The 18,089-nt window shown below is 49.3% G+C and overlaps 2 protein-coding genes across 3 annotated transcripts in view; both read left to right on the top strand.

The window, feature by feature from the left end:
- Positions 1 to 1,066: 1,066 nt before the first annotated feature.
- On the top strand, positions 1,067 to 8,753 carry Myoz1 (myozenin 1). 2 transcript variants are annotated; one of them, XM_040735959.1, is made up of 6 exons: positions 1,067 to 1,216; positions 2,520 to 2,631; positions 4,249 to 4,427; positions 6,679 to 6,922; positions 7,289 to 7,454; positions 8,257 to 8,753. In XM_040735959.1, the coding sequence occupies exons 2-6, from the start codon at positions 2,559 to 2,561 to the stop codon at positions 8,486 to 8,488; spliced, it is 894 nt and encodes a 297-aa protein (XP_040591893.1). In that variant the 5' UTR covers positions 1,067 to 1,216; positions 2,520 to 2,558; the 3' UTR covers positions 8,489 to 8,753. The 2 variants fall into 2 exon arrangements, with proteins under 2 accessions (XP_040591893.1, XP_040591894.1); XM_040735960.1 differs by having other exon boundaries at positions 1,127 to 1,216; positions 2,541 to 2,631.
- Positions 8,754 to 17,192: 8,439 nt separating this feature from the next.
- Usp54 (ubiquitin specific peptidase 54) overlaps positions 17,193 to 18,089 on the top strand; it is an 86,548-nt gene continuing 85,651 nt past the window's right edge. The window contains exon 1 of the mRNA XM_040735882.1: positions 17,193 to 17,450. The gene's annotated coding sequence lies outside the window, so the exon portion shown is untranslated. The remainder of the gene's footprint in view (positions 17,451 to 18,089) is intronic.

The following is an 18,089-nucleotide window of genomic DNA, read 5'->3' as shown; positions in this document are numbered from 1 at the left end:
AAGATGAAGCGTTCAGGGTATCGCTGCAGCTGCTGAGACCGACCGTGGTTCTCAACAACCTTCCTGATGCTGCGACTCTTTAATGCACCTCATCTTGTGCGGACCCCAACCACACGCCATTGTCGTTGTGGCTTCATAGCTGTAGTTCTGTTGCTGCTATGAACCTAACGTGAATATCTGACATGCAGGATATCTGATACGCACGCGGTCCCTGCGAAAGGGCCCTGGCCCACAGGTTGAGAACCACTGTGCTAAGAGGGAAGAGGAGTGAGGCCGATGGGCCTTCGTCACATCCGCTGCTCTAGGATTGGCTAAGTTGGTTCCTTATCCCACCAAAATCTATCCATCAGGGAGAAAGCCGACCTATTCAAGGAGTTTAAAAGCAACTCCACTGTGAAAATTTCCACCCTAGCCTCCAATTTACGGCTTTAATCCCTTCCACCTTCAAATGCATCCATGGGTCCCTCCAGTCCTGGCCTGGGATGTTTTCTGGTTTTGTTTTTTCCTCTACCTACTTTTTTTTTTTTTTTTTTTTGCAGGGGGAGGGGGTTCGAGACAGGGTTTCTCTGTATTGTTTTGGAGTCTTTCCTGGAACTCGCTCTGTAGACCAGGCTGGCCTCGAACTCAGAGATCTGCCTGCCTCTGCCTCCCAAGTGCTGGGATTAAAGGTGTGCGCCACTAATGCCCTGCTCCTTTACCTACTCTTTTTTTTTTATACACAAATGCAGAGTTTATTGACCTGAGATCCAGCAACACTATGGGATCCAGTTCTTGCCTGGGGATATGTTTGCAGAGGTACACGGAAGCCCCTACATGGTTAACTCCTTTACCTACTCTTAATTCTTACCCTCCACTTACTGTCTGTCTCCTCTCTCCCTCTGCTTTAAATTGCCTCCTGAGATGGTTTCTCTGGATCTGAGGTTCAGGGTTCGAGGAGGAGGCCACCCCTCAGCCGACCGGTCACTGGCTCACACAGCCTGCTGGGAGAAGCTAGTAGGTAAGCCTTGCCCCTTCCTGAACTTGGTTCCAGGGTCTCAGTACCCCTGTGCCATTTGAGCTGCTTGTTCTCATCGTCTCTATTAATAGCCACCGTTCCTCCCCCACTGCCGGTGCTGCCCCTACACTTGCCCAGCTCAGGTTCTCGGTCAGTCACAGCAGCGCTGTCCTCCAAAGCTGCTGGACTCCAGGGCGAGCTGACCACCAACCGAGGCGGCCGGTAAGTCTGTGGCTCTCCGGTACGCAGGGGCTGGAGCCCACCCTTCCCATCTCTCTGTCTGCGAGTGTGACCCTTCATCCTAGGGGAGCCGCCTCTCTCCTCATCCGAGCTCAGCTCCCAGCTGTCGGGTTGGAGCCACAGAGTCAGAAAGAAATGGACCTAAGGAGTTGGGAGGAATTAAAATGGGTGGGGAGGTATCCGAGGAATGGGAAGGGGTGGCCTGAGAGCCTGTGAGGTTGGTAACGTGTAGTGTTTCAGAGACAGGGCTCACAGACAACTGATGGCCATTAAGGACAGAATGAAGTTGACGTTTTCTCCTAGCTTTTCCCCATCCACAGCCAGATCTTATTACTGTTTCTGTCCCCCACAATTCTCTACTGCTACATATGATATTGCTGAACTGACATCTGCCAGTGCTCAAATGCCCTCAGCTCACTCTCCACCCGGCTCTGCAGCTTGGGGCAGGAGTGCCTGGAGGAACAAGGAACACCCTGACCTCTCAGGCCATGGTCCAGCTGGCCTCCTGGAAGAACCACAACCTCTCCTTCCTATGGAGCCTGTCTGGCTGAATCTCGTCAGCACCAGCACAGCATTTCTTTACCCCTTGGCCCTAGAGGAGATCAGAATCTGGAGCCATAGCCGAGGGCCGATACCCAATGCAAATAAACTTTAAATCATGCCAGGCATAAGAACGCTGGGCCCACTGCCCTGCCAGGGTGGTTGTCTTTTAAACAGCTCTCAGCCCCCACGGGGTCTATGGAAATGAGCAGCGAGGCTGGTAAGAGGCAGGGAAAGGGGACTCTGCCTCCTGTTCTGATTCCAAAGAAAACAAGCCTCAAGACAGTGCAGGGTTACCTTTGGGGAGGAATACACATTTCTGTGAAAACCTGGGAGCAGACAGCATAGTTTAGTGGTGGAGAACCTGCCTAGTATACATGAAGCCTTGAATTCAATCCTCAGCACTGGAGAAACACACACACACACAACACACACACTCCGAAGAAATTTTGTCCTTAACCCCAAGTTAAGGAGCATTAAGGCGGGAGGTGATGGCACATGCCAACTGGGGGGGCAGAGGCAGGTGAACCTCTGAGTTTGAGGCAGCCTCTCCTCAGAGCTAGCTTTAGGATACAGGACAGTCAGGGCTACACAGAGAAACCCTATCTCAAAAAAGAGGAAGAGAAGGGAAGGGAAGGAAGGAGAGGGAGGGAAGGAGGGAGGGAGGGAGGGAGGGAAGGAGGGAGGGAGGGAGGTATTGCTGTAGTACACATACTCACTTCCCATTCCCTGTTTCTCCTTCAAGCCTGCTTCCCACTCTTTCCAGGACAAGTCCATCTCCACCATGCCGCTCTCGGGAACCCCGGCCCCTAACAAGAGGAGGAAATCCAGCAAACTGATCATGGAGCTCACTGGAGGTAGGGCAAGCTTGTAGCTCCCTAGTGCCGGACTTTAATGAGCACCCCTGACCCGGGAGTCCCAGAAACAAGTTTGAGTGAGAACACATGAGGAACTCCAGCCGTGGGGGTGTGGGACAGAATTGATGGGAGAGTAAGTCGGGCAAGGGGAGGGGCAGGAAGAACGCCACATTCACCCCCTCCTCCCTCCTGGCCACTGGCGACAACACCCAGCTACTCTCTCAGCCAGGCCCAGGGTCACAGGGCCCAGGATCAGTGAGGCACATGTGAGGACACACGCTAGACCTCACCAAATGGTTCACTTCCTTATTTCTTTCTAAGTGCGAGAGAACTTGTGTAAGCATTTAAAATAGGAAACTGCGCAGGCATACTCCCCAGGGACGCAAACCAGTTACCAAGTGTGAAGTTCTCCTGATACCTCTGGAGCCAAAGTTCACTGGATCAAAAAGAAAGAACACAAGGACCTGTATTTAGAGATGGGCAACTGCACATGGTATTGGACTATCAGCTCCCCCAAGCTAAAATTTCCCCAGTGGCCTCTGTCTCCGATATTCCCGTATGCTTGTTCTCTTCCACTCCAAGCCCATACTCTTTGGCCCTGTTTATTTCTCTACTCTAGTGTTCCAACTGTATATGCCCTGAACTCTTGTTCCCTTGTATTCTCTCTAACTCCAAACCAGGAAATCAAGACTTCTCATGGGGTGTGTATGGTGGCCTATGCCTTTAATCCCAGTGTGCAGGGCAGAGGCAGGCTGATTTGTGAGTTCAATGCCAGCTGGTCCAACAGTGAACTCTGGGCCAGTCAGAGTTACATGGTGAGATCCTGTCTCAAACTAACTCTGTCTCTGTCTCCCTCTCTCCTCTCTCTCTCTCTCCCCTCTCTCTGTCTCTCCCTCCCTTCCTCCCTCTCTTCCTCTCTCTCTTTCTCTCCTCTCTCTGTCTCTCCCTCCCTTCCTCCCTCTCTTCCTCTCTGTCTCCCTCCCTCCCTCTCTCTCTCCCTCCCTCTCTCTGTCTCTCCCTCTCCTCTCCCTCTCTCTCTCCTCTCCCCCTCTCTCTCCCTCCCTCTCTCTCCCTCCCTCTCTCTCCCTCTCTCTCTCCATCCCTCTCCCTTCCTCTCTCTCTCTCCATCCCTCTCTGTCTCTCTCTCTATCCCTCTCCCTCCCTCCCTCTCTCTCTCTCTCTCTCTCTCTCTCTCTCTCTCTCTCTCTCTCTCTCTCTCATACACACACACAGAGACACACACCCCACACAACACTGAAAAAGTGAGAAGATGAGGAGGAGAGCAGGTTGCTCTTGCAGAGACCCAGGTTCAGTTCCAGCACCTGCATGGTGGCTCAGAACCATCTGTAACTCCAGATCCAGGGATTTGAGCCCTCTTCTGACCTCTGTGGGTCACATGTGGTGCACATACACATTCATGATAAATACTCGTATACATAAAAAATTAAAAGATACACAAATGAGACAAACAAAAACTTCTCATAAACTAGGCAGACGTTGGTCAGATAACAGCATCTTGCCCCTAAACGATCTCTTTGGGAGTTCTTCTCTGAGTTCAGAAAGCCTTAATTCCTTACTTTCCTCTTTCTATTGCCCCTTCTCCACCTCCTGAGTAAGGCGGGCGGGAGAGCTCGGGCCTGAACCTGGGCAAGAAGATGAGTGTCCCAAGGGATGTGATGTTGGAGGAGCTGTCGCTACTCACCAACCGAGGCTCCAAGATGTTCAAGCTGCGGCAGATGCGGGTGGAGAGGTTTATCTATGAGAACCACCCCGACGTTTTCTCTGACAGCTCGATGGTGAGTATGGACATGCCCAGTGCCTTTCCTGACAGCCTCTCAGCAGGTCCCAAGTCCCCAAATACCACCCACCTCCTCCCCATGAGAAATGATAAGCTCATTAAGCCCCATACATACATTACATTCCCAGCAGCTCTAGGGTGAGTTGCAGCCCATTTCTGAAGCTTAGTCCCCATCTGAGAGCCAGTGCAGGCTGCAGAGTACCACACCCAGAGGACAATTCCTTCCCAGTGTGTTTAAGTGCTAAAACAGGGTTGCCAGATAAAACACAGGACACCTGGTCCTGTATTTTGAAGTTAAGATCCACAATGAATATTCTTTTAGTGAAGTGTGTTCTTTGTAATATTGGGGACATAAAAATAAAACAAGAATCAAACACTACAGCATCTTGGGGCTGACTGTATAGCTGAGTGGCAGAGCAAGTGCTTACAATGCATGGCCCTACGTTTCATTTCCAGTGCCCCCAAAAGCAACCAGCAAGCAACAGAAACCAAAGAGAATACCCAGTGACATTTGACCTCCAGGTCTACACAATGAGCTGAACCACTGAGGAGGCTGAAGGAGGACTGCTCATGAGCTTGAGAAGTTTTTTACAGCCAATAGTTGACTTTTTTCCCCTATAAAACATGTACATTTTGGACATAAAAACAATATAAGATTTGAATAATAAAAATTTTTGGAGATAGATTCTTACCATGTAGCTCTGGCTGGCCTGGAACTATGTAAACCAGACTGGCCTCAAACTCACAGAGCTCTGTCTGCCTCTGTCTCCTGAGTGCTAGGTGTGTTACATTTGAAATTTAAATACATAACAAATACTTTCTTTTTTGTTTTTGTTTTTCGAGACAGGGTTTCTCTGTATTGTTTTGGAGACTATCCTGGAACTGACTCTGTAGACCAGGCTGGCCTCGAACTCACAGAGATCCGCCTGCCTCTGCCTCCTGAGTCCTGGGATTAAAGGAGTGTGCCACCAACACCCGGCAACAAATACTTTTTTTTTTTTTTTTTTTTTGGTTTTTCGAGACAGGGTTTCTCTGTATTGTTTTGGAGACTTTCCTGGAATTAACTCTGTAGACCAGGCTGGCCTCGAACTCACAGAGATCCGCCTGCTTCTGCCTCCCAAGTGCTGGGATTAAAGGCGTGCGCCACCAACGCCCGGCTAACAAATACTTTCTTAATGTAAATTTGTCCCATTAAATGCTTAGGGCATATTTCTACTAAAAATACTGTTCTATACCTCAACATAAAATATAAGTAGTAGTCTGCAATTTTAATTTTATTTATTAAATCTGGCAATGTTAGGAGAATCTGATGAGTTTTTATAGCCATCTTCCTTTTGAATAAACCTTTTTTTAAGGTCCAGTCGCTTCTTTAAAGGTGCTGAACAGGGGACTAAAAACCTCTTTCTCTGAGACCACACATGTTCCAGGCAGGCTTCTCCGAAGAAAGAGCAGGAGGACTGGAGAGAGGCCAGGCACAGGACGTTACAGCTGAGGAGGAGGGGACCATTCCCTCTCTTCCTCCCCCATCTCCTTTGGGTGGCTGGGGGACAGTGGAAATAGATGCCTACATAGACACGGCCAAGACAGGAGTGTCTGTCATTAGCCCTTATACAGAATCAAAGTCAAAGTGCTGAGTAGGTCATATCTAACTTTAGGAGGCCCAAAGGCCTCCTCTTGGCTGGGTCTGGTTACAACTGGGTAGAGCATGGGGTTACTCGGTAAGGTGGCCAGGAGGGCCTCCTCAAGGAGTTGGTGGGGGTTATTTTTAGGCATTGGAGCCAAAACCAGTGTTGCCCTTTTGGCCATCCTCCCCCGCTTCACCTGCTATAGTTTCACTGTGAGAAAGTTCTGGTCCCATAGGCAATCACGCCGGGAGAGGGAGAGGAGCAGGGAATTGTGAAGGGGAGGGACAGAGATTTTTTTTTTTTAATTAAAATTGGCTTCTCCCTGGAAACTCATCCTTGCAGATCCTTGTTGGGGGAGCTGTCTTCATTCGCACAGTCTGGTCAAGACAGGAGAGGAAGGGGAAAGAGCTGCCTCACCCTGAGGCATAATTAGGGAATTAACCCTTTGCAGGACAGTAATTGCCTCAGGCTGACTATATTCTATGCAGTCACCAGGAGTTCTCAGAAATTTGGGATCCCTGACTGGGCCCTAACCCATCACCCCTCCTTGCATGTGCACCTCTCCTCTGTCTGTGTATTTCGCATTCGCATTGCTAACCTTCCTCTTGCTTTGTTTTCTTCCAGGATCACTTCCAGAAGTTCCTTCCCACAGTGGGAGGACAACTGGAGACAGCGGGTCAGGGGCTCTCCTATGGCAAGGGTAGCGGTGGAGGCCAGGCCGGGGGCAGTGGCTCTGCTGGGCAGCATGGCTCTGACCACCACCATCATCAGGGCTCCGGCTTTGGAGCTGGGGGTGCAGGTGGTCCTGGGGGCCAGGCTGGCAGAGGAGGAGCTCCTGGCACAACAGGCACTGGAGAGCCAGGAACAGGCAAGGATTCTCCCCAAAGCAGCACCTCTGGTCCCTAGAGCAGAGATGTCCTAAGAATAGGGGCCTTTTTGAGTATGGGAAGAGGGAGAATGCGGCATCTTGGACCCAGAAGTTATCCAGGATGCAGCAATGTGTCTACTCCACCCACAACCTCATCTTTTAGTTATTTTTTCTGGCTTCTCGGATTCAGTCACAGATCTCACCCCCTGACTACCATTATGTTTAAACCACATAAAATTCCCAGGATTCTATGCCTCTGGTCTCTAGACGCAGCAGCTTCCCTAGGGGTGGGTCCGGGTTAGCTTTCGTTAGCCACCAATAATAGCTGCTATTATTTGATTTTCTTTTCTCTGTCATGGCTACCAGGTGACCAGGCAGGTGGAGAAGGAAAACATGTCACTGTGTTCAAGACTTACATTTCCCCATGGGATCGGGCCATGGGGGTTGACCCTCAGCAAAAAGTGGAACTTGGCATTGACCTGTTGGCATATGGGGCCAAAGCTGAACTCCCCAAATATAAGTCCTTCAACAGGTAGGGTAGTGGAAAGAAACCAGATGTATTCCACTGTGGTGTTTACTGTGTTTTATTTGGTATGGGATTATAGGTAAATGTTTCAGAAAACCACGGGGATAAGGGACCCTCATTGAAGATCTCTGAGCTTTTGCTTCTTATAGCAGTGTGGTAGAGGAAAGATTTGTTAGGAAGCAAGATGTTAGTTCACTGATTAGCAGTTTGGGCACTGCTTTTTTGAGCTTTTATTTCTTTGAAGGTAAAACGGGGACACTACATTTTGTGGTTGGAGGCTTCTTCTGGCTCCCACCCATTCAATGTGACAATGCCATTACTCTCCCTACAAGATCCTGGTATTTCTATACACCCTGCTCCATGTCACTGTTTTAGAATCAGACATTGTAGACCATGGGTAGACCTGTGAGAGGGGTTGAGGAAGCTCTACAAAAGAGCCTTTGCATTTGATTGTTAATTTCTCCCAGCCAGACCATCCACGATCCCTTTGAGAGTAGAGCTAGAGGGGGCAAACACATTGTAATCTAAGATGGTCTCATACTATTGGGCCTACAATATTGGGGCCACGTTTCCTAAATGCTGGTGTATGTCACCACCGTCCATGAGGCCGTGCAGGGTCCACTAGACTCCATTCATCACTGACTCTGGAGAGATAAGCAAGCCAGGGATGTGGGGTGTTAAGGAGCATAGAAGCAATCTCTAGCTACAATTTGTAGACTCCCGTCCCTTAAAATAGGGTACTATGTCATTAGTAAGGTACCGTTTCTTTTATTCTGATTCTTAGTTATGTAACATGTCCCCCTTTCAGGACAGCAATGCCCTACGGTGGATATGAGAAGGCCTCCAAACGCATGACCTTCCAGATGCCCAAGTTTGATCTGGGGCCTCTGCTGAGTGAACCCCTGGTCCTCTACAATCAGAACCTCTCCAACAGGCCTTCTTTCAATCGAACCCCAATTCCCTGGTTGAGCTCTGGGGAGCCTGTAGACTACACCGTGGATATTGGCATCCCCTTGGATGGAGAGACAGAGGAGCTGTGAAGTGTTCCCCCTGTAATTCACATCATTTTCCCTCTTTGCTTCCAATCTGAGAGGGGATGCTGGACAGGATTCCCCAACTGCTACTGCAGTTCCCTTGTGGCAGTGGAGGGTGAAGGGGGAGCCATTGCCTTTCTACCCTCGAGTTCCCACTGCAAAGCACCCTCCTCATCAACTCAGCCCCCACTCTGCTGTCCCACATGGCATCTGCTCTCTCATGGGGTCTTCTCCGCTGCCAGTAACAGTCAATAAACTTCAAGGAAACCAACTCACTCTTCCTCTGATGTTTGAAGCTGATGAAAATGGAGGCTGAGGATGCACAAAGACCAATTAAAGCTAAGTACTACACACTCGCTGTTCAGACTTTAAGACCGTCTGTGAGCTTCGGTTGCTTCTATACACACACCCACACCCACCAAACCACATTCGTCAGGTATAAATTCAGTATCACACGAGGTTTATCTTCATGTGTAAAACCACACGCTGGCGGGGCATTGGTGGTGCAAGCCTTTAATCCCAGCACTCGGGAGGCAGAGGTAGGTGGATCTCTGTGAGTTTGAGACCAGCCTGGTATACAAGAGCGAGTTCCAGGACAGCCTCCAAAGCCACAGAGAAACCCTGTCTCAAAAACCAAAACAGACAAACAAAAAACAAAACAAAACAAAAAACCCAAAAAATAAAACAACAACAAAAAACACATGCTGGTCCACCTGTGTATAAAGCTAAGCAGGTATTGTACACTGATTAGGAAATAAATGTTGGTAGCCCTGTATTTGTTATCTTTTTGTGTAGGGACCTAGGGAACACCAGGAGAGGAAAATGGAGTGTTAAGAAAGTGAAGGCTCAGCTGGGTGTGGTGGCGCACGCCTTTAGTACCAGCACTTGTGATGCAGAAGTAGGTGCTTCTCTGTGAGTCTGTGAGTTCCAGGACAGCCAGGACTACACAGAGAATCCCTGTCTTAAAAAAAAAATAAGAGAGAGAGAGAGAGAGAGAGAGAGAGAGAGAGAGAGAGAGAGAGAGAGAGAGAGAGAGAGAGAGAGAGAGAGAGAGAGAGAGAGAGAGAGAGAGAGAGAGAGAGAGAGAGAGAGAGAGAAAGTGAAGATTATTTTGATTTTCACAAAACAAGATCATGTTTAAAGTTACCGCAGGAGCTGGACAGCTCAGCATAAGCGCTTACTGCTTTTTTTTTTTTGCATTTTTTATTAATTTGTATTTTACATTCTAATCCCAGTTCCTCCTCCCTCCTCTCCCACTCCCCCTCCCATCTGTTCCTCTGAGAGGGTGAGGCCTCCCCTAGGAAGTCTTCTAAGTCTGTCCCACAGTGTCACTGAGGCAGGACCAAGGCACCTCTGCACCCCCACACCCGTGTCTAGGCTGAGGAAGGTGAGGAAGGTGTCTCGCCACATGGAATGGGCTCCACTAGGTCAGTTTGTGCATTAGAGTTAGGTCTTGGACCCACTGCCAGAGGCCTCATAGCTTACTGCTCTTTCAAGGGACCAGAGTTTGTATGCTAGCAGCCAGAAATGTGCTGCTCACAAGCACCTGTAACCCCGGTTCCAGGGGATCTGTTGCCCCTCAGTGCACATACATGCATGCAGACAAAACACTAACATACATAAAATAAAGTAAATAAATCTAAAGCTACAGGTGCAAGAGTGAGCTTGGGAATACATATATAAAGGCTTAGGTATACAGGGCTGGAGCGAAGGCTCACAAGTTAAGAGAACTTGTAGCTCTTGCAGAGGACTGGGGTCTAGTTCTCAGCACATACTGTGGTTCACAACCACCTGTAACTCTAGCACAGCGGATCTCATGTCTTCTTCCCTCTACGGGTACCAGTGTGCTGCACATACATCCACACAGGCAGAACAATCACACACGAAAGTAAACCAAAAAGAAAAGAGAGAGAGAATATCCTGCTGGGTGCTGGTGATGCACACCTTTAATCCCAGCACTCGGGAGGCAGAGGCAGGCAGATCTCTGTGAGTTTGAGACCAGCCTGGTCTACAGAGTGAGTTACAGGACAGCCTTCAAAACAATACCAAAATACAGAGAAACCCTGCCTCAAAAAGAGAGAGAGAGAGAGAGAGAGAGACAGAGAGAGAAAAAGAAAAGAAAAAAAAAGAAAGGGAGTGAGGAGAAAGCCAACAACGGGTGTTTGGGTGATGGAGGCTGAATCCCACTGGAAATCTCAGCTAGCCATGCCAGGCCAAGAACTCCAAGAATGCCATGGCTGGTGGCAGCAGTATCTGAGGAGCTTGAAAGTGGGCATGGTGGCTTGCCCTGGTCTGTGACGCTAGCATTTGAGAGGAGCAGGAGGATCATGGGAAATTTGAGGCTTGCCCAGGTACAGAGTGAATTCTAGGTCACCCAAAGAAGTCTACACAGGCAGACCCTGTCTCAAACAATAGCAACAAACACCAGAAAGACAAACAATGAAACGCAGACGAAGGTGGTAGCTCAGGCCTATAATCACCGTACTCTCGCTGAGGCAGAGGGACTCCTGAGTTCAAAGTCAATTTCAGGATGGGGGCTTGCAAAGAAGAAAAAAAAGGGGGAATAAATACAAATTAGGGCTGACAGCCTGTTTAATCATTTTCTCCAGGTGATCTCTGTATGTTGGAAAACTCTGAGAAACAATACAATAAAACATACCTCAGAACTGGCCCCTCAGGAGTAAAGAAATAGAGTGTTTAGTCACTAACTGTCATTCTCACTGCTTGTTGACGTTACAAATTGGTGCTTCTACATAAAGAAATGTAATGGAATATAACTGCAGTTCAGAAATTCTAAAAAGAAAATATCTTAAAAGGTTTGTATGTGCCCCATGTTCATGCAATGCCTGAGAAAGTCAGAAGAGGGCATGAAACCCTCCCTGGAACCACAGCCACAGATGCCTGTTAGCTGGGAACTGGACTCAGTGCTCTTAACTGCTGACCCCTCCTTCTGCCTCTAAAGTAATTCTAAAGTTTAGAACTGCACACTGTTCTAGTTCATCATGGAAACTATGCTGACCTACACTGTTTCCTTTCTGTAGCATGTCCAGGCTATAAAAGCTATTCTCTCATTAGAAGTCATCCTAGTTATCAGACTACCGACATAGAGCAGTGCAGTGTTCTTAGTCAATAATTTAGTATATTGCTATAACTATTCTATTCTATTATTGCTACTTTCTATAAATTAGACTTTATTTTTGAGGCACTGAGGATCAAACTTAGGGTTTCATGAATGTTAACAAGTGCTCTACCATCAAGCCACATCACCTGCCCTATAACTCTATCACAGGTATGCAACTATAAATTAACTCTATCACAGGTATGCAACTATAAAAAACAGTATGTTCAGTGTTGGTACTATCTGCAGTGTTGGGCTTGGGGAAACGTTCAGACCACGTTCCCTGTAGATAAAGGAGAAAGGACACTGTGCGGATACCCTGAGATGGGAGATTCTCTGAGCTTCCCAAAGCTGTAATATGCCTTGGGATAGGCCGAGGTAGTATAGGTAGGCACAGATAGGTTTGCAATGAGTTTTTAGTTTTTGACAGATTCCCAAACTTGCAAGATTGTAGCACCTCTCTGATAGAGATAGAGAATTGTTATTGTTGTTTTTTTTTCTGTTTTGCTATGACAGGGTCTCATGTATCCCAGATTGGCAGATTCTTGATATAGCTGAGGTTGACCTTAAACTTTTGATTCTCCTGGTTACATTTCTCAAGTGCTGATTATAGGCAAGCAGGCATCACCAGGCCCTGTTTATGCAGTGTTGGGGACCAAACCCAGGGCTGTGAGACCGACAGCCAAGCCCCTGAACTCACCCTTCTTGGACGCGGGTTAAACGCAACCTGAGTGGGGTGCTCTGCCACACAGCCACACTCCTCAGGCCCGCCGATTTTCTTTTCTTATTCTTTGAGAGTTTTGTACAGTGATAACTCAACTTCTCTCCAACACTTCCTGGATCCATCCTCCTTCTTGTGGTGACATTTTGTTTATGGTCTAACAAATAAAGCTTGCCTGAAGACCAGAGTGCAAAGCTAGTCACACTAGTTAGTCACAGAGGCCAGGCAGTGCTGGTACACAACTTCAATCCCAGCACTCGGGAGACAGAGGCAGACAGACCTCTGTCTGTTAGTTCAAGGCCACTCTGAGCTACAAGAAATTGATCCAGTCTAAAGAGAAACAGAGCTCACACAAAAGGTGATCTTAGCACGTGGGATCCCACACCTTTAATCCCAGAAGCTGAGAGGAATACAAGGCAGGAGGACCAGGAGCTCAGTGTAGTCCGAGGTTTGGTGGAGACAGATGCAGTCTGGAAATACAATCTGAAGACAGGATTGTCCTTTCAGTCTGAGCACTGGTAGACATGAGAACTAAGGGCTGGTGATTTACTTCTCTGATCTTCAGATTCAACTTGAATATCTGTCTCTGGGTTTTTATTATTAAGACCAACTAGAATTCACACCACCTAACTTTGCGTCTTCCCCTGAACCCACATCAAGGCCAGTTTATGCTTCCAAATAATCTTGGATGTGTGGTCTTCCACTGAAGCATGAGTGATTCATGGGGCTACACTTTTAGGGAAAACTGACTTTCCTTTTCCCGGAAGCTACAATGCCAGTAGGTTCTTGACTAAGGGTGGGACTTTGTGCCAAAATCCCATCTCCATGCTGGGATTTTGCCTGGCTTGGGCCAACACAGGACTTTTGCATGCTACTGTAGGTTCATGTGCAGCTGCCTTGCTGTGTCTAGACGATGGCGACCCTGTGGCCATCCACTGCATCTGGCTCTTACGCTCTTTTTGCCTCCTCTTCTGAAATGATCCCTTTACCTTTGGAAGAGGAGGAGTGTTCCCTTTTGTTTTTAAAGTTATTTTAAAATTATGTGTACGTGTTTATGTATTGTATACTCATGAGTGCAGGTGCCCTTAGAGGCCACAAGAGAGTCTTGGACAGGGGGTTGTGAGTCACCTGATATTGGTGCTGGGATCCAAATTCAGGTCCTCTGGAAGAGCAGTATTCTCCCTTAACTACTGAATCTCCACTCTAACCCTCATCTATATTTGCTTGTTTTTTCTGGTTTAAAAAGTTAGGCTTTGCCGGGCGTTGGTGGCGCACGCCTTTAATCCCAGCACTTGGGAGGCAGAGGCAGGCGGATCTCTGTGAGTTCGAGGCCAGCCTGGTCTACAAGAGCTAGTTCCAGGACAGCCTCCAAAGCCACAGAGAAACCCTGTCTCGAAAAACCAAAAAAAAAAAAAAAAAAAAAGTTAGGTTTTATTTTTATTTGCATTAGTGTTTTGCCTGCATGTATGTCTGTGTGAGGGTGTCAGATCTTGGGGGTACAGACAGTTGTGAGTTGCCATGTCGGTGCTGGGAAGTGAACCGGGGTCCTCTGGAACAGCAGTCAGTGCTCTTAACCACTGAGCCATCCCTCCAGCACATTGTTCATTTATTTATTTAGTTTTTTGAGACAGGGTATCTCTGTGCAACAGCTTTGGAGGCTGTCCTGGAACTTACTCTGTAGACCAGGCTGGCGTCGAACTCACAGAGATCTGCCTCCCGAGTGCTGGGATTAAAGGCATGCGCCACCACCATTACCACCATCACCACCACTACCACCACCACCACCACCATCACCGCCCAGCTGTATTCATTAACATATGTCTATTGTATGCCTACTGTTTATTGTAGGTTCTATATTAGGCCAAGGAGGTACAAATGCTCCCCATGAAATAAAAAGCTTTCATGGTCAATCATGAATTATAAAATTGGTCCCTTACAGTGGACAGAATGTACCCACTAAACCTAGAAATTGGGCTGGGCGGTGGTGGCGCACGTCTTTAATTTTAGTACTTGGGAAGCAGAGCCTAGGAGAATCTCTGTGAGTTCGAGGCCAGCCTGGTCTACAGAGCAAGTTTCAGGACAGGCTCCAAAGTTACAATAGGGAAACCCTGTCTTGAAAAACAAAACAAAACAAAAACAAAAACACCAAAAACCTAGAAACTATTTTTTCAAAATCAGTTTCTGAAATTAAAAGAAAAGAGACAAAAATGACAATTTAAAAAATTTACAGGGAGCCGGGCGTTGGTGGCGTACACCTTTAATCCCAGCACTTGGGAGGCAGAGGCAGGTGGATCTCTGTGAGTTCGAGGCCAGCCTGGTCTACAAGAGCTAGGTCCAGGACAGCCTCCAAAGCCACAGAGAAACTCTGTCTCAAAAAAACAAACAAAAAAAATTTACAGGGAGTCAGAATGATTGTGAAATTATTTCTCTTGTAGGTAAGTCTAGTTAGAAGACAATGGTATAGGATGCAGACAGAAATCTAATCACATCTCTTTACCAGCAGTTTAAATGTGATTTCTGCAGCCAGGCACAGTAGTGCATGCCTGCAATCAAAGCATTCTGGAGGAAGTGGTAGGAAGATAATAAACCAGTCCAGTCTGACTAAGAGGCAGAGTGAAAGGCCATCCTGGGCTACACAGTGAAACCCTGCCCTAAAATACGAAGGCTAGACGGACATGGTGGTCCACACCTTCAACTTCAGCACTCGGAAGGCAGATACGGTGGTTCTAGGCCAGCCTGGTCTACATAGTGAATTCCAGGACAGCCAGGGCTGCACATTAAAACAACAACAAGCAAAGATGTAAGGGCTGGCTGGGCTGCTGAGGCTAGTGGATAAGGGGTGACCATCCTCAGGGTCCACACAGCGGAAGGGAGATCTGACTTCTGCAGGTTTCCCTCTGTGCTTCCCAGCCCCAAATAACGTAATAGCCGGCCCAAGCCTTCAACCCCAGCACTCGGGAGGCAGAGGCAGGCAGAGCTCTGGGAGTTTGACACCAGCCTGGTCTACAGAGTGAGTTCCAGGACAGCTAGAGCTACACAGAGAAACTGTCTTGAACCCCCCCAAAAAAAAGACGAAATGAATAATTAATGCCCGAGTTTGTAACAGACTGATGGAGAGCTTGACCAGCTTCCTTGGATTTTATTCTCTACTAGCATGAAAAAGACGTTTCTCTTTTGATGTCTTCTGTCTCCGTCATGGTAAAACTTGATGCTTTGAAAGTATCTATGTAAGCCTGGATGGCCTGCTAGTCCCTGGTGGGCTGGCTGGCTCAGAACTTGTGATTTTCCCACTCTGCCACTAGACCTAGCCCATCAGCTTTATTCTTACTGCAGTGTTGGGGACTGAACCTAGGCCTCCACATAAGCATGTTTTAAATGTTAGTTATAAAACCCAGGAGAAACTGGGCATAGTGGCACACGTCTTTAGTGTGTCCCAGCACTTGGGAGGCAGCCGCAAGTGAGCCTGAGTTTGAGGCCAGCTTGGTTTACATAGTTGAGTTACAGGACAGCCAGGGCTATATAGTGAGACCCTTTCTCTCAAACAACAATGACAACGACAAAACAGACAAAAACTCAGGATAGTCCTTTCAGATAGGAGTTTGTGATTCTAGTATTGTTTTTTTTTTAAAGATTTATTTATCTATTATGTATACAGTGTTCAGTCAGTATATATACCTGCAGGCCAGAAGAGGGCACCAGATCTCCATGTAGTTACTGGGAATGGAACTCATGGGTTAGTGCTCTTAACCGCTGAGCCATCTCTCTTGCCTCATTTTTTGTGTGTATGGATGTTTGGCCTCCCTGTCTGTGAACCTCATACATACAGTGCCCTCAGGAGCCAGAAGAGGGCGCAGTCCAGCAAATGCTCCTGATTAACCGGGGATCTCTCCCCAGCCCCTATACTGTTTCTCAAACTAAGTAAAGTGGCTGGGTGTGGCATCCGAGGGCTTTAATCCTAGCACTTGGGAGGCAGGTGGATCTCTGGGGGGCTCCAGGCTAGTCAGGGCCACAAGGTGAGGACCCAGTCTTAAACTAAAAACAACAACCAAACAAATAGGCTGATTACAAGCTGAGATTTTTCCCCCACCCGAGACAGGGTCTCACTATGGACACCGGGTGGCCTGGAGCAGACCTGAGATCCACGCCTGCCTCTTCCTGTCAAGTTCTGGGATTTAAAGTCGTGTGCTACTACTCCTAGCCTGATTTCAAATTTTCAAATGGAAGCGGATAAATATACTAGCGAAGTTAATTTCATTTGTTAGAATAAGTATGGCAAGTGGGAAAAAAATCTAAGCTGCGCAGTGTGGTTAGCCATATATATGTATATATGTGTGTGTGTGTATGTATGTATTTTTTTTTCTTTACTAGAGAAAACTGGTTTAGACTAAAGCACCTCATAAAAGCTACTCCAGGGCTTCAGGAGGCAAAAACAAAATCAAACCCCCTTAAGTTTGTACTCCTGTTCACTCCCGTGTTGACCAATGTCGCTCGCACCCTCGATTGAGCGCCTGCGAGCGCCGCCAAGGGCGAGGCTGCCGCACGGCCCCGGGTCCCGCGTGCACCCCGAGGCCGACACCGCGGGCAGCGGCCCCTCTCTCACCCTTGTTGGCGTGTGGGCGGGGGCGATCTACTTCCTATTTTGGTCTCGAAAATGGATGGGGCGGAGCACCTGGGGCAAACTTTCCCGAGGAGCCCAGTAGGTGTGGCGGAGGAGGGTGGAGGAAGACCGGACGCACGGTTCCCGAGGCCTCGCGCCGGCGGAGCTCGGTCTCGGGCGTACCGGCTCCGGGGCCAGCAGTCGGGCCGGCAGGGGGCGGCCCGGGACACGGGCCCTCGGGCTTGACGGGGAGGCGTGCAGACGGCGGGCGCACGCACGCCCGGGCCTGTCTCGGCCCGCCGCCGCCGCCGCCCGCGTCCTACCTCCACACCTTCCTCGGCTGACCCCGGACCGCCATCTTACGCGCCACTATCGCGAGACGTTCTCGGCCGTCAGTCCCGGGGCTCACTTGGCCGCCGTCCTCTTTTTCCACAGCTCTCGCCGTCGCCGAGGGAAGTCTCGCGAGAGCTGGTTGCCTTGGCTCCCCGTAGCTATAGCAGCCGCGGCGGTTAAGGATGCGACGGCGGGAGCGGTGAGTGCGACACTCTCAGGGGGGCGGGGCCGGCGGAAACGGGGTGCAGGGGGAGCGCTGGGGGAGGGGGTGCGGGAGGTCGGGCCTGGGGGGGAGGCCTGCACCCCGGGGTGATGGGCTGGGAGGGACTCGCGTTCTGGGGGTTCCGGGACCCGGCGCCTTCCCGAGCTGGGGCTGGGGCTGCTCCGAGGTCCGGGGGCGCGGTGGGGTGCGGTGGGGGACCCGGGTAGAATCGGGGGCCGGGGCCAGGGGAGGGATCGGGGAGGCGACCCGGCTGCGTCCGAAGGGACGGGGGAGCCGTGGGGCAGCGTGCGGAAGAGGGTGTGTAGAACGGGGTCAAGAGTTGGGCCCCGGTTGTTTTTCAGCGTTTGCGGTGGGGCAGGGGTGCGGGAAGAGGGTGGGCCAGATGTCGGCAGACACCCACCCCCTTCCCGCGCCTCCCGGGGCTGGTCTGGGCCCGCGGGCCAGCACCTGGGTACTAAATGGCGTGGCGGGAAAGGTGGCGTCCCGGACCCTCCCAGCTTCCCGTTCCCCTCGCCAAAGACATCTCCAACAAACCAACACTCTGGACTTGGGGCAGGGGAAGTCTTGGTAAACTGGTATTACTTGGAGGGGTTGTTTTCACCGTAGAGACTGAGT

This window comes from Mesocricetus auratus, unplaced genomic scaffold (assembly GCF_017639785.1).
Source record: "Mesocricetus auratus isolate SY011 unplaced genomic scaffold, BCM_Maur_2.0 Super-Scaffold_100053, whole genome shotgun sequence".
In the NCBI taxonomy this organism is placed as follows: domain Eukaryota; kingdom Metazoa; phylum Chordata; class Mammalia; order Rodentia; family Cricetidae; genus Mesocricetus; species Mesocricetus auratus.
This window is presented reverse-complemented; position numbering and strand designations above follow the sequence as displayed.